The sequence below is a fragment of the Cynocephalus volans genome, chromosome 3, assembly GCF_027409185.1.
Source record: "Cynocephalus volans isolate mCynVol1 chromosome 3, mCynVol1.pri, whole genome shotgun sequence".
NCBI lineage: Eukaryota > Metazoa > Chordata > Mammalia > Dermoptera > Cynocephalidae > Cynocephalus > Cynocephalus volans.
The window spans coordinates 35,337,810-35,351,467 of record NC_084462.1 but is presented as its reverse complement, the minus strand read 5'-3'; the positions used below and the strand labels follow the sequence as shown (position 1 = coordinate 35,351,467).

The 13,658-nt window shown below is 36.8% G+C and overlaps 1 protein-coding gene across 1 annotated transcript in view; it reads right to left on the bottom strand.

Annotated features, from left to right (window-relative positions):
• OCA2 (OCA2 melanosomal transmembrane protein) overlaps positions 1-13,658 on the bottom strand; it is a 309,735-nt gene that overhangs the window by 81,941 nt on the left and 214,136 nt on the right. The window contains exon 22 of the mRNA XM_063091522.1: positions 13,009-13,102. Within this exon, the coding sequence (XP_062947592.1) occupies positions 13,009-13,102 (94 nt within the window). The remainder of the gene's footprint in view (positions 1-13,008; positions 13,103-13,658) is intronic.

The following is a 13,658-nucleotide window of genomic DNA, read 5'->3' as shown; positions in this document are numbered from 1 at the left end:
CAAAAGACCCTCCTCACCTGTAGAGACACACACAGACTAAAAGTGAAGGGATGGAAAAAGATATACCATGCAAATGTAAACCAAAAATGAGCAGGAGTAGCTATTCTTATATCAGATAAAATAGACTTTAAACCAAAAAACATAAAAAAGACAAAGGCCACTATATAATGATAAAAGGACCTGTCCAGCTAGAAGACATAACAATCATAAACATGTATGCACCCAATACTGGAGCACCCAGATATATAAAGCAAACACTCTTAGACCTAAAGAAAGAAATAGGCCTTAATACATTACTAGTGGGTGACCTGAACACCCCTCTTCCAGTATGGGACAGATCTTCCAGGCAACAAATCAACAAAGAGACACACAATTTAAACTACACCTTAGATCAACTGGACCTGGCAGATATACAGAACATTTCACACAACAACTAAAGAATATACTTTCTTCTCATCAGAACATGCAACATTCTTCAGGACAGACCACATATTAGGTCACAAATCTAGTCTCAGCAAATTTTTACCAACTGAAATTATTCCAAGTATCTTTCCAGACCACAATGGACAAAAACTGGAAATTAATTACAAGCGAAACCCTGCAAACTATGCAAACACATGAAAACTAAACAATAGGTTCCTGAATGACCTATGGGTCCCATAAGAAATTAAACAGGAAATCAAAAAATTTCTTGCAACTAGTGAAAATAAAGATACATCATACCAAAACCTGTGGGATACCACAAGAACAGTACTAAGAGGCAAATTTATTGCAATAAATGCTTACATGAAAAGAATGGAAAGACTTTAAATAAATGACCTAACACTACACCTCAAAGAACTAGAAAAACAACAACAATCCAACCCTAAATGAAGTAGACAGAAAGAAATAATTGAGATCAGAGCACAACTAAATGAAATAGAAACCCCAAAAATGATACAAAAGATCAAGAAAAAGTTGGTTTTTCAAGAAGATAAATAAAATAGACAAAACATTAGCTAGGTCAACAAAAAAAGAAGAGAGAAGACCCAAATAATAAAAATCAGAAATGAAAAGGGAGACATTACAACTGATACCACAGAAATATGAGAATCATTAGAGACTATTATAAACAACTATATGACAACAAATATAAAAACCTGGAAGATATGGATGAGTTTTTGGACACATACCAATTACCCAGACTGAACCAAGAAGAGACAGAAAACCTGAACAGACCAATAATAAGCAACAAGATTAAAGTGGTAATCAGCAATCTTCCAACTAAGAAAAGCCCAGGTCTGGCTGGCTTTACAGCTGAATTCTATCAAACCTTTAAAGAAGTAATACCAATTCTCATCAAACTATTGCAAACAACTGAAACAGAAGCCATTCTCCCAAACTCATTCTATGAGGCCAACATAACACTAATACCAAAACCAGATAAAGATACAACAAAAAAAGAAAATTACAGGCCAATATCCTTGATGAACATAGATGCAAAAATCCTGAAAAAAATATTAGCAATCAGAATATAGCAACACAACAAAAAAATTATACATCATAATCAAGTGGGATTCATCCAAGGGATTCAAGGATGGTTCAACATAGGAAAGGCAATAAATGTGATACATCACATCAACAAAATCAAGAACAGAAACCATATGATTCTCAATAGATGCTGAAAAAGCATTTGACAAAATTCAACATCCCTTCATGATTAAGACTCTCAGCAAATTAGGTATAGAAGGAAAGTATCTCAACATAATAAAAGCCATCTATGACAAGCCCACCACTAGTATCATTCTGAATGGGGAAAAACTGAGGGCTTTTCCCTTAAGACAAGGATGCTAACTGTCACCATGTCTATGTAACATAGTACTGGAGGTAATAGCCAGAGCAATCAGGCAAGACAAAGAAATAAAGGGCATCCAGATTCGAAAAGATGAAGTCAAACTGTCCCTATTTGCAGATGACATGATACTATATGTAGAAAAACCTAAAGACCCTATCAAAAAACTCCTAGAGCTGTTTAATAACTTCAGTAACATTACACGATACAAAATAAATGCCCCCAAATCAGTTGCATTTATATTGTCCAATAATGAGCTAACAGAAAGAGATATCAAGAAAGTGAGCACATTTACAACAGTGACGAAAAAAATAAAATATCTAGGAATCGAGTTAACCAAGGAGATAAAAGATCTCTACAATGAGAACTACAAAACACTACTGAAAGAAATTAAACAAGACACAAAAAGATAGAAAGACAGTCCATGCTCTTGGATTGGAAGAATTAACATTGTGAAAATGTCTATACTACACAAAGCAATCTACAGATTCAATGCAATCTACAGATTCAATGCAATCTCCATGAAAATACCAATGACATTCTTCACAGAAATGGAAAAAACAATCTTAACATTCATATGGAACAACAAAAGACACTGAATAGCCAAAGCAATCCTGAGCAAAAAAAAAAAAAAAGAAAAAGGCTGGAGGCATAACACTACCTGATTTCAAATTATACTACAAAGCTATAGTAACCAAAACAGCATGGTACTGGCATAAAAATAGACACTTGGACCACTGGAGCAGAATAGAGAACCCAAAAATCACCCCGCAGGATTACAGCCATCTGATATTTGACAAAGGCAACAAAAACCTACATTGGCAAAAAGATGCCTCTTCAGTAAGTGGTGCTGGGAAAATTGGATATCCATACGCAGAAGAATAAAACTAGACAGGCACCTCTCACCATATACTCAAATCAACTCAAAATGGATTAAAGACTTAAGTATAAGACCTGAAACTGTAAAATTATTAAGGGGAAATATAGGTGAAATAGTTCAGAAACTTGGTCTGGGCACAGACTTTATGAACATGAGCCCAAAAGCACAAGCAACAAAAGAAAAAATAAACAAATGGCACTATATCAACCTAAAAAGCTTCTGCACAGCAAAGGAAACAATCAACAGAGTGAAAGGACAACATATAGAGTGGGAGAAAATTTTTGCTAGCTATGCATCCAACAAGGGATTAATATCCATAATATACAAGGAACTCAAGCAATTACACACTAAAAAAAACAAATAACCCAATTAAAAAATGGGCAAAGGAGCTGAATAGACATTTTTCAAAGGAAGACATACAACTGGTCAACATTTGTACTCAGCTATAAAAAAGAATGAAATTCTCCCTTCTATCTGTCTTAGCTCCCACTTATGAAGGAGTACATATGGTATTTATCACTCTGTGCTTTGCTTATTTCACTCAATGTAGGTTTCTCCAGGCTCACCCATGTTGTTGCAAATGGGAGAATTTCATTCTTTTTTGTGGCGCAGTAGTATTCCATGGTGTATATATCACAGTTTCCTTATCCAGTCATCCATCGATGGACATTTAGGTTGGTTCCATGTCTTGGCTATTGTAAACAGAGCTGTGATGAACAAGAGAGTGCAGGTATCCCTTCAACATGAAGATTTCCATTCCTCTGGGTATATACCCAAAAGTAGGATTGCTGGATTGTATGGAAAATCTATCTGTAGTTGTTTGAGAAACCTCCATACTGTTTTCCATAACGGTTGCACTAATTTACAGTCCCACCAACAGTGCAGGAGTGTTCCCTTCTCTCCACACCCTCGTCAGCACTTGTTATTCACTGTATTTTTGATTACAGCCAGTCTAGCTGGGGTGAGGTGGTATTTCAATGTAGTTTTAATTTGCATTTCCCTGATACCTAGTGATGTGAAGCATTTTTTCATGTCCCTGTTGGCCATTTGTATTTTTTCCTTTGAAAAATGTCTATTCAGCTCCTTTGCCCATTTTTTAATTGGGTTATTTGTTTTTTTACTGTGTAATTGCTCGAGTTCCTTTAAAGCCTCTCTATAATCAGTATGTTTCAATAAATCTCAAAAGGAAGCAAAATGAGGTAACAAAAGCTTCACTGGAGGCAAAATTCCACAACAAAATTTAATTTGTCTTTATGTTTAAAGAAATGATAAAAGTATACATTATCAATTGATGAAGCAACTTTTAATTGATCCATGTAAATCACTCAGGTAGTACTGAAATGGTGTGGTCTGGTTCCTCACAGAGGAATGTCCTGCAGGCTGTATTTCTGTCCAGTGAGAGATTTCAGTATTAATATAATCTCATCCAGAAAATAATTTTCTCCAAAAAGAGCAATAAAATCTCATCCTTCCCAGGAAGTGCAGCAAAGAACATCCCACAGGAGAAAGGGGCATGGATGAAAGAAGAGAGATGCAGAATCTAGATTAGTGATATCACTACCTTCAAAATGAGAGCAGGGGCTTCTCATAGCCACAGTAATGACGGCCACCAAATTCCATATCTCTCCACACTGTTCACCATAAACTCCACAGATCAACAATAAATGCAAATTAAATCACAAAGATCCAAGCCTTTCAACATAACTAGAGACAGAGTGCACCATAAACTTCACATTACTTGTCAGTAAAGAAATAAACACCAATTCCCAGCAGAGCTGTCTCTCATGCTCCTGTCCCAAGCCTTTACAGAGAACCAAAGGAATCCAGAAAAACTTTATGAAAAAGAGAAGAAAACAAGAAGGTTCCTAAAACTGAGAAAAACAACACCCAGAAATAGAAAGGCCATCCTAACTGTAAAACTACTGGAAAATAATCCTGGTTGATCAGTGCACAGACTACAGAGAAAGCACATAAACATACACAGGGCTCCAGGTGACAGGCTGGCAAGCATCATTTCTGGGGAGAAGACAGCAGAAAGGAAAGCTGGTGGGTGTGCCATCAGTGATGGGGAGGTGGAGGTGAAATGCAGCAAGAGGAGGAAATATGGACTCTTGTGAGACAAAGAGAACCAAAACTTGATGAACGTGCACCACATCTACAAATATAAATAAATATATAAAAGCATCCTTTACAGAAACTGCAATCCACTATACTGAGCAAAGAGGATCTCTTGAATTAGGAATCTTGGAACTGACCCCAACTTGCAACCTTGTCCATGAAGTTCACGGACAGAAACAGACTTCACCTGGAAAAGGCTGGCATTCAAATAACACAGAACATAGCAATCTAAATACTGAAGCCAATAAAGATTTCTCAAAAAAGCCAAATGTAAACTAGAAAAAATAAAACTGCACTACAGCTCTCTATACTGAATTGCATGCCCTAAAATAAGCACTTGGGGATATGAAAAAAACAACTTGAATGAGAAACCCAAATGCTAAGAATAGAAATAGACAAAAACATGAAGAAATAAAATGAGAGATCAAAGAAAAAGATTAAATCATGTCAGAAATGAACATTAAATTACAAGGTATCCCAGAAAGAATTTAATCAAATGAAAATGAAATAAAGAATATCAAAGAAAGAAAGAAAAAAAGAAAAAGATAGAAAACAAGAGAATAAAAATAAGTAAATTAAGCAGTAAAATAAGTCAGAGAGAAAGTGGTTGAAATGGAAGACAAGCCAATAAGACTCAATGTAAAGTAATCCATGAAACAATAAAGCATAACAAATACTTAAAACTATCCAAGAAACTTTTCTGAAACTAAAAGATACAATTCTACACATTAAAAGGGCCCATGGGATATCTGGGAATAGTTTAGTAACATTATTAGACTTCAAAGATTAATTTTAAAATCTTCCAGGCCTGTAGTGAAGTGATCAAATAACTTACAAAAGTAAGACGATTAGGCCACTACCAGACTTCCCAAGACATGTACAAATGAGGCAATAGTGGAGCAACATTGTCACAAAACTCAAGCTATGTGTGAATCAAGGACTTATTAGATAGGAAGCCAAGTTCTCTGTCAAATAAGGCTACAGAAACACAGTCTTCAACCTGCAAAAATTCAGGGAATACTGTACTCAGGAACTATTCTTGAGCTCTTCTTAAAAATTAACTTCACCTGTCAAAAGACTAAAAACACTTCAGCACAAGGACCAATGGTGAGCGTCTAAGACAAACAAGCACGGAACAGTGGCGGAAGAGTAATCTATAAATATTACATGTTTTGAAAGCAGGAATAATTCAGTTAATAAGTGGGTGGAGAAAGAAGGGAAAAGAAAAGTAGAATAAACTTACCAATGGTCACGTAGGCAATAAGTGGAAGTCAAAAGATATCTTTAAAGATAGACAAACTCAATATTTAGGATTAAAGAAAAAAACAGAGGACTAAAGGCATTTGAAAAAAAATGACAACAGAGGTAATCACTAAAACAAAACTATAAACCTTTCTAATTACAAAGAGAAATTTTAGAAAATAAAAGAGCAAAACATATATAACATAGAGAAACATAGCTACTAAAATATAATATACATAGCAATATAATGAAATCATATGGCAAACATGAGTTTTATCAATAAATGTGCATGGGCTAAACTCATTATTAAAAGAAAATGACGTTTTTATTTTGGTTCACAAAGCAAGTTCAAACAATATACTGTACATATGAGATACACTTAAAACAAAATGATTTAGAAAGGCTAAAAGCTAAGCAAGGGGTTATGATTCTAATATCAAAGTAGAATTCAATCCAAAGAGCATCAAGTATGACAAAGTGGGATACTCATTAGTGCTAAAAGCTTCCAACTGATGGTGAAGATAGGACAGTAATAAATATGTAACCACCAAATAACATAGGAATCATCTTTTAAAAATAAACAATGAGGGCTGGCCCTGTGGCTCACTCGGGAGAGTGCGGCGCTGGGAGTGCCAAGGCCGTGGGTTCAGATCCTATATAGGGATGGCCGGTGTGCTCACTGGCTGAGCGTGGTGAGGGCAACACCACGCCAAGGGTTACGATCCCCTTACCGGTCATGAAAAAAAAAAATAAATAAATAAATAAATAAAAATAAACAATAAGACACTCAAGGAGAAATAAATAGAAACACACTTATACTAGGAGACATTTAACATGCCATTTTCAGTGGACAACAGATGAAGTGGATAGCAACTAAGTAAGGACGTAAATGACCTAGCATGATGTATTAGTCCATTTTGTGTTGCTACAACAGAATACTTGAAATTGGGTGATTTATAAGAAAATGAAGTTTATTGCTTACAGTTTCTGAGGCTGAGAACTCCAAAGTCCATCTGGTGGTGGTGACAGTGACCCAGGGGTCTCACAGTGCAAGATGGTGGAAGCAGAGAGAGCAGAAAGAGAAAGACAGACTCTCCTCTTCTTTTAAAGCCCTCAGAATCATGTCCTTGAACACCATTTTAATCCATTCACTACTGCACGGTCCTGCAATCCAATCACCTCTTCAAAGCTCCACCTTTCAATTACCATAACAGGATTTCCCACCCTCTTAACAGTCACAGTGGGGGCTAAGTTTCTAATACATAAAACTTGGGGAACACAGTTCAAGCTCCAGTGAGTTCTGTGGGGACATAATTCAATCTACTACACATGATCACTAGGTAGATTTTATAAATATGTAAGTTTGCACAATGACAACCGAGAACACTCCCCGTTTACAAGTACACATGGAACATGATAAAATTTGGTCACAAAGAAACCAGAAGTAAGTTCATAAACTAGAAATTATTAAATAAATTTTAAGAAAAGTTTTTCAAACTAGAAATTGAAAAAACTTCTATCAAATAACCAACTTTTGGATGAAAAGCAAAAGTCTTATCAAAAATTCTGAAATTCTAAAAATAATTATAATGTAAGCACTACATATTAAACTCTGTGGAATGTGGTATATTTACACAATGGAATACTATTCTGCTATAAAAAAGAATGAAATTCTACCATTCACAGCAACATGGATGAACTTAGAGAAAATTTTGTTAAGTGAAATAAGCCAGGCGCAGAAAGAGAAATACTGCATGCTCTCAGTTATATGTGCAAGCTAATAAAAATAAATAAATAAATAAACAGATAGAAGGAAAAAACAAGACACAACCACCACAATAATCCTTTGAACTTGTTAAGCAAAGTAAACCAATCAGATTGCTGGTGGTGGGAAAGGGGGAGAAGAAGGGGGGAAAGAGAGGATTTGGTAAAGGGCCATGAAAATCAATTACATTGTATAATGATAAAAAAAATTATGGCAAATAAAATAAAGGAATAAAATAAATGAAATAAATTTGCAATTCAAAAAAACTAGAGAAAGAACAAAGTAAAGTAAAAGAAAGCACAAGGAAGGCAATAATAAAGATAAAAGCAGAAATAAATGAGGTAGAAAATAGAAAAGTAGACCTAATAAATAAATAAAAATCTTAATTTTTGAAAAATAAAAATAGACAAATCACGAGGTGTTAATCAAAAATAAGTCCAGAGATAAGAAATGACAAGGTAGAAATAACATTGAAATAGACAAAATGTAAAAGTAAGAAACTATTTTCAGACCTCAATACAATATTTTTATTATGGCAATTTATAATTCTTAATCCATCTATTCTAATATTTCCAATCCTGAAATTATAATCCAGTCTGCTGCTTTTTTTCTTTTAGAATAGTTCTGTATAACTATGCTAATCATGACACTGAGGTATGGGGAAGGATAGCCGTGTAGACCAATAGACCTAGTAATAGATATACAGAAATAAACTCAACCAATTTTTGACAGAGTTGCAAAAGCAACTCAGTAGAGGAACCACAGACTTTTCAACAAATGATGCAAAAGTCACTGGACATCCATAGGCAAAAAAGAAGAACCTTGATCTAAACCCCACATCTTATACAAAAATTAGCTCAAAATGGAATATGAACTTAACTGTAAAATGTAAAACTATGAAATTTTTAGGAAAAAAAATAGGAGATAATATTTGGAGTCTAGGGCTAAGCAGAGAGCTCCCATGTTGTTATGTTTTTGACACCAAAAGCATGACACATAAAAGGAAAATTTGACACATTGGGCCTCAACAAGATTCAAAACTTTTGCTTTGTAAAAGAGCCTCTTAAGTAGATGAAAAGATGATCTACAGACCAAGAGAAAATGTCATAGAGCTTTATTCATTATAGCCCCAAACTGGAAACAACTCAGATATCCTTCAATGGGTGAATGATTAAGCAAACTGTGGTACATTCATACCACAGAACGCAATAAAAAGGAACAAAATATTGACTCATGAAACAACCTGGATGAATCACTAGGCAATTATGCCAAGTGAACAAAAGCAATCCAAAAAGGTCACATATTGTATGGTTCCATTTATACAAATTCTTGTAATGACAAAATTTCAGAAATGGAAAATAGATTAATTGTAGAGTGGCGGTGGAAGGGAAGTAGCTATAGCTAAAAAAGAACACCATGAAGGGTCCTTGCAGTGATGGAATTCCTCTGTATCTTGACTGTATCAACTTCAACATTGTGGTTGTGATTTTGTGCTATAGTTTTTCAAAATTTTACTACTGGGGGTTTCTGCGCAAAGGGTACAGAGAATCTCTGTATTGTTTTTTACAACTGCACATAAGTCTACAATGAACTTGAAAGAAAACATTTAATTTTTAAAAATGTTTTTAATGAAACCAGAAAAAGTCTAAGTAAAAAAGAGGTAAAGTTTATCTGTTTTGATATGGACTATCTAAAAGCACTTTGCAAAATTTTAAATACAAAAATAACCTTTAAAAAATATGATATACTTATCAGAACTGCTTCCATTAGATGCAAAGAGAGCTTCCAAAAATAGGAAAAATTTTAATCTCTCAGGAGAAAGACACTGGCAAAGGATATGAACAGAAAGTTTATGAAATAAGAAATGCAAATATCTAGTACTTATATGAAAAGAATTTAATCTCAGTAGAGTTAATTAAAACAAACTGTGAATCTAATTGTTAGCCTGCCAGATGAACCTCAATTGTTTAAAACAGTACTCATGAGTTTTGGGAGTGAGATTCAATAAAATGGGTAGTAGGAATATTCTGGGTGCCAGCTTATGAGTATTTATCTGGATTCTTAACACATGGTTCACTTAGTCAGCAACTGCATGTCAGGAAACTTACCATCAATGATCAGAAATGAAACGAAATTTCATCTGTAAAGGTATTTATCACACCATTGATTATGATAACAAAGACAGGAAATGACCCAACAAAGGTAAAATAAATGGGGATATATCTGTATATTATAGGCATAAATATACTCTATTTTTGAAGAATAATTAATGACCTGGTATAATGCTCACAATATATCACGAAGAATAAAAGGTAGAACACAGTGATTTAAAAATTTTGTTAAAAAATAAATATGTATCATATAGTAGGCAGGGAAAATGTTAGAAAACACACTAAATTATGATCAGTGGTTATTTCTGGGTAGCAAAATTACAGGTTATTTTTACATTTTATTCTTTTACATATTTTCCATTAACTACATATTTACATAATCAGAAAAATAGTAATTTAAAAAAATAAAGCAGCAAGTCAACATTTTGCACTGTGTATTAGAAGAAGATAACTTTTATGGAAAGAAATTTTTACATGAGGTAAATACAAGCCAAGTTTGTGCATTTGCAATTGCAAATTAAGCACTTCATACAGGTAAGGGCCTACCACAGCTGGATGACCACTCCACGGGAAAACTGTATTGATTTCCGTGGAGTGAAGACCTGACAAGAAGGACAGTCAGAGCCAGAAGAGCTGGAAATGGCAAAAGCAAGGCATGGCTCCTGACCACTGTATTAGTCTGTTTCTGTTGCTTATAACAAACTATCTGGAACTGGGTAATGTGTAGAGAAACAATATTTATTGCTTACAGTTTCAGAGGCTGGGAAGTTCAAAGTCCAGGAAACACAGCTGATGAGGCAACTCTACAGTAATGCAGGGTGTCACATGGTGAGAATGGCTGAGCAGAGAGAGACTAACCTCCTCCTTCACTCTCTCTTAAAGCCACCAGAACCACTCCCATTATTCCAAGAATGCATCAATCCACTCACGAGGATACAGTTCTCACAATCTAATCACCTCTTCAAGGCCTCACCTTTCAATTACCATAATAGGATTTCCCACCTTCTTAACACTGTCAGAGGGGACCAAGCCTCTAACACATTAAACTTTGGGGGGGACACAATCCATAATAATCACTGACCACAGAGACATTCTTTCCCCATCTAAGAAGATGGTTGTGATTCATAAGGCCAGGGGCTAATGAGTTTGGGAGGAGACAGCTGGCAGTCTTGCCCAAGCTTTCTAAGGCCACCAAGTTCCTGAAGGTCATCCTAACCTTTCACCCTACAACTGCACACACACATGCACACGTGTGTTCCACACACTGCACACCAAATGCACGGCCTGTGTGAAAAGTCCAGTGTACACATGCATCACCCTCTGGAGCTGAACAGTGGGCACTTTATATGTCCCAAGTGGCAGGACAACAGCCCTCTCAGCTGGGCAGATGTCCTGGTTATTATTCCAGAGTGATAATAGGGAAAAGAACAGGCTGGGGTGTGTTGTTCCCTAAAAACCCTCTTTTTAAAATAATGATTTTAATACCAGGCCTCCTATGCCTACCTTTGAGACCAACCAGTGTCGCAAAATGGCCATGAGGCTTTCCTGCTCTCTGAAAGTAGTGAGGAAGTAGAGGGCCAGGGTAGCACATGCTTGGGTGACCAAATCAGAGACCAGAGCATCTGAATGACAGCCTTGCAGCTCTGCAGAAATAAGGAGCCAGGCCCAAATGAGGGAGTGCCCCACTCAAGTGCTCACCTCTGAGTCCCCTGCCCTGGCTGTGCTCTAGGTCTGGACCTTCAATGATTATCGGGTAAAGAGAAGAAGAAGGCAGTGCAAGATGGGCCACCCTGCTCAGGCCACTGCTATATCCACTATAATGAATGCTGTTCTCATTAAGATAATTTGTGTTTAAGTGACAGGACTATTCCTTTTATACTCAGCAGAGGCAAATAATTCTAAACAAGAAAAAGTTGGTAGGGCATTGGGTGTCGAACCTTGTTCATTGGTGGCAGAGTCAGCAACATGCCCAGATTCCTGCTGGGGATATACATTCAGTGTCCCCTGGGGCTCGCTCACCAGCCAAGCGCCTCCTCCCTTAACACAAGTTTCCCAGAAGTGTCATTCAAATTGATGCCTCAGCAAAATTGCCAAGTATTAGTAGTTTCTCACAAGCTATGGAAATGGCCAATACAGTAAGTCTGCCAAAAGCCAGCATTCTGTTACATGTAGAGACTGCTATTGGTCCTCACCTGGGTATAACTGCCAGGGTTCTCTAAGCAGCACATAGCAGAGAAACACGTGTCTAGGGCAGGAGTCACTGCCTCCACAGGCTGGAGGTCCCTCTATCACTCAGCCAAAGCTGAGGTTACAAATCTTTACATGAGGCTGGTTCTGAGAACCATCGCTGTGTGTTAACAAAGAACTTCTACAGAAATCTTGTTCAATGCCAAGTGAATGCAGTTCATTTTGACAGCACCATTTTACAGGGGCCACCAACTTCCGTTCTGCCCACTCACCAGCTTGTAACATGCAGATGTGCACCATAAGCATGGGCATGAGGACAATCAGGACCCCAGAGTAGACCCTGCTCTCTTGGAACAAGTCCGCCTGTGCAGGCACCTGCTATGCTCTCCAGCCCTGGGCCTTGTCTCTGGAAAGCCTCCTGATAGGTGCCCAAACGGGGAGCTCCCAGGCCACCCTCAGTACAACCACCACATATACGTGGGTCCTTGCCAGCTTTTCTGCTGTACAATCTGGGAGGGGGTGTAAGAATCTCGTTATGCACAGTCTTCATGGAAATCAAGCACAAGTCCCCGCTGGGATTTTCAAGAGAATAGTGATGTAAGATACCAGGCAAGCCCACATGCTTTTCCTGACCACCTGACTCAACCTGGATCATTCAGAATGTCTGAATCATCCTTTGAAGTTACAGAGCTAATCCCAGCAATAAATTTTTTACGTGTTTTTTTCCTGAGCTAACCTCACCTACACGAAAGTCTCTTTAATTGCTAAAAAACATGCTTATCCTGGTATTTAACAGTATGTGTTGGTGTTTTCTTTTAATTAAGCTTAGGAGATAAATAGTTAAACGAAAATTTTAAATAAGTTTTAAAAGTACCTGAAAAATTCCATGAAAGAGAATCCATACCCATGCTGCTCTGCAATTCCCGCACAAACAACATTTGCTGATGCTCCAATCAAAGTTCCATTACCTGAAATCAAAGTTTAAAATATAAAATAAAATCTCAGTTTATCCTGGAAATAGCCTCCTGTTCTCTTTTGTTCTATAATATTTGTAGCATCTCACAGGCTTTGATTTGATGATTACATTATAAGCATTATCCAAGCAACTGCTTTGCAAATATCTAGAAACATATGCGCGCGCACACACACACACGTGAGCAACCAGAAAATACATTCCTGCTTGTAAATACCATGATTCATTTATGGATGGGATTATGGCTGTTCTGTTCGATAGAAAAGAGGAAATACGAAGGAGAAGGGGCAAGTCACCATGGAACCAGGTGGCACATATCTTTTAGAGAAACATGCATGCAGGGCCAACCACCATAGTGAGATGTGTGCTCTATGGAGCAGTGGAATGAAGTCTCAAGGGAAACCACCTGCCTCAGGACTCCAGGCTCAGACACCTACCAGGAAATCCTTCCAGTGGTTTCAGCAGATGAAAGGGTAGATAAAAGCAAGAGGGTAAAACTACTTTACTGGGCATTTGTCACCAAAGAGCATCTCCTTGACATAAAAGCCTCC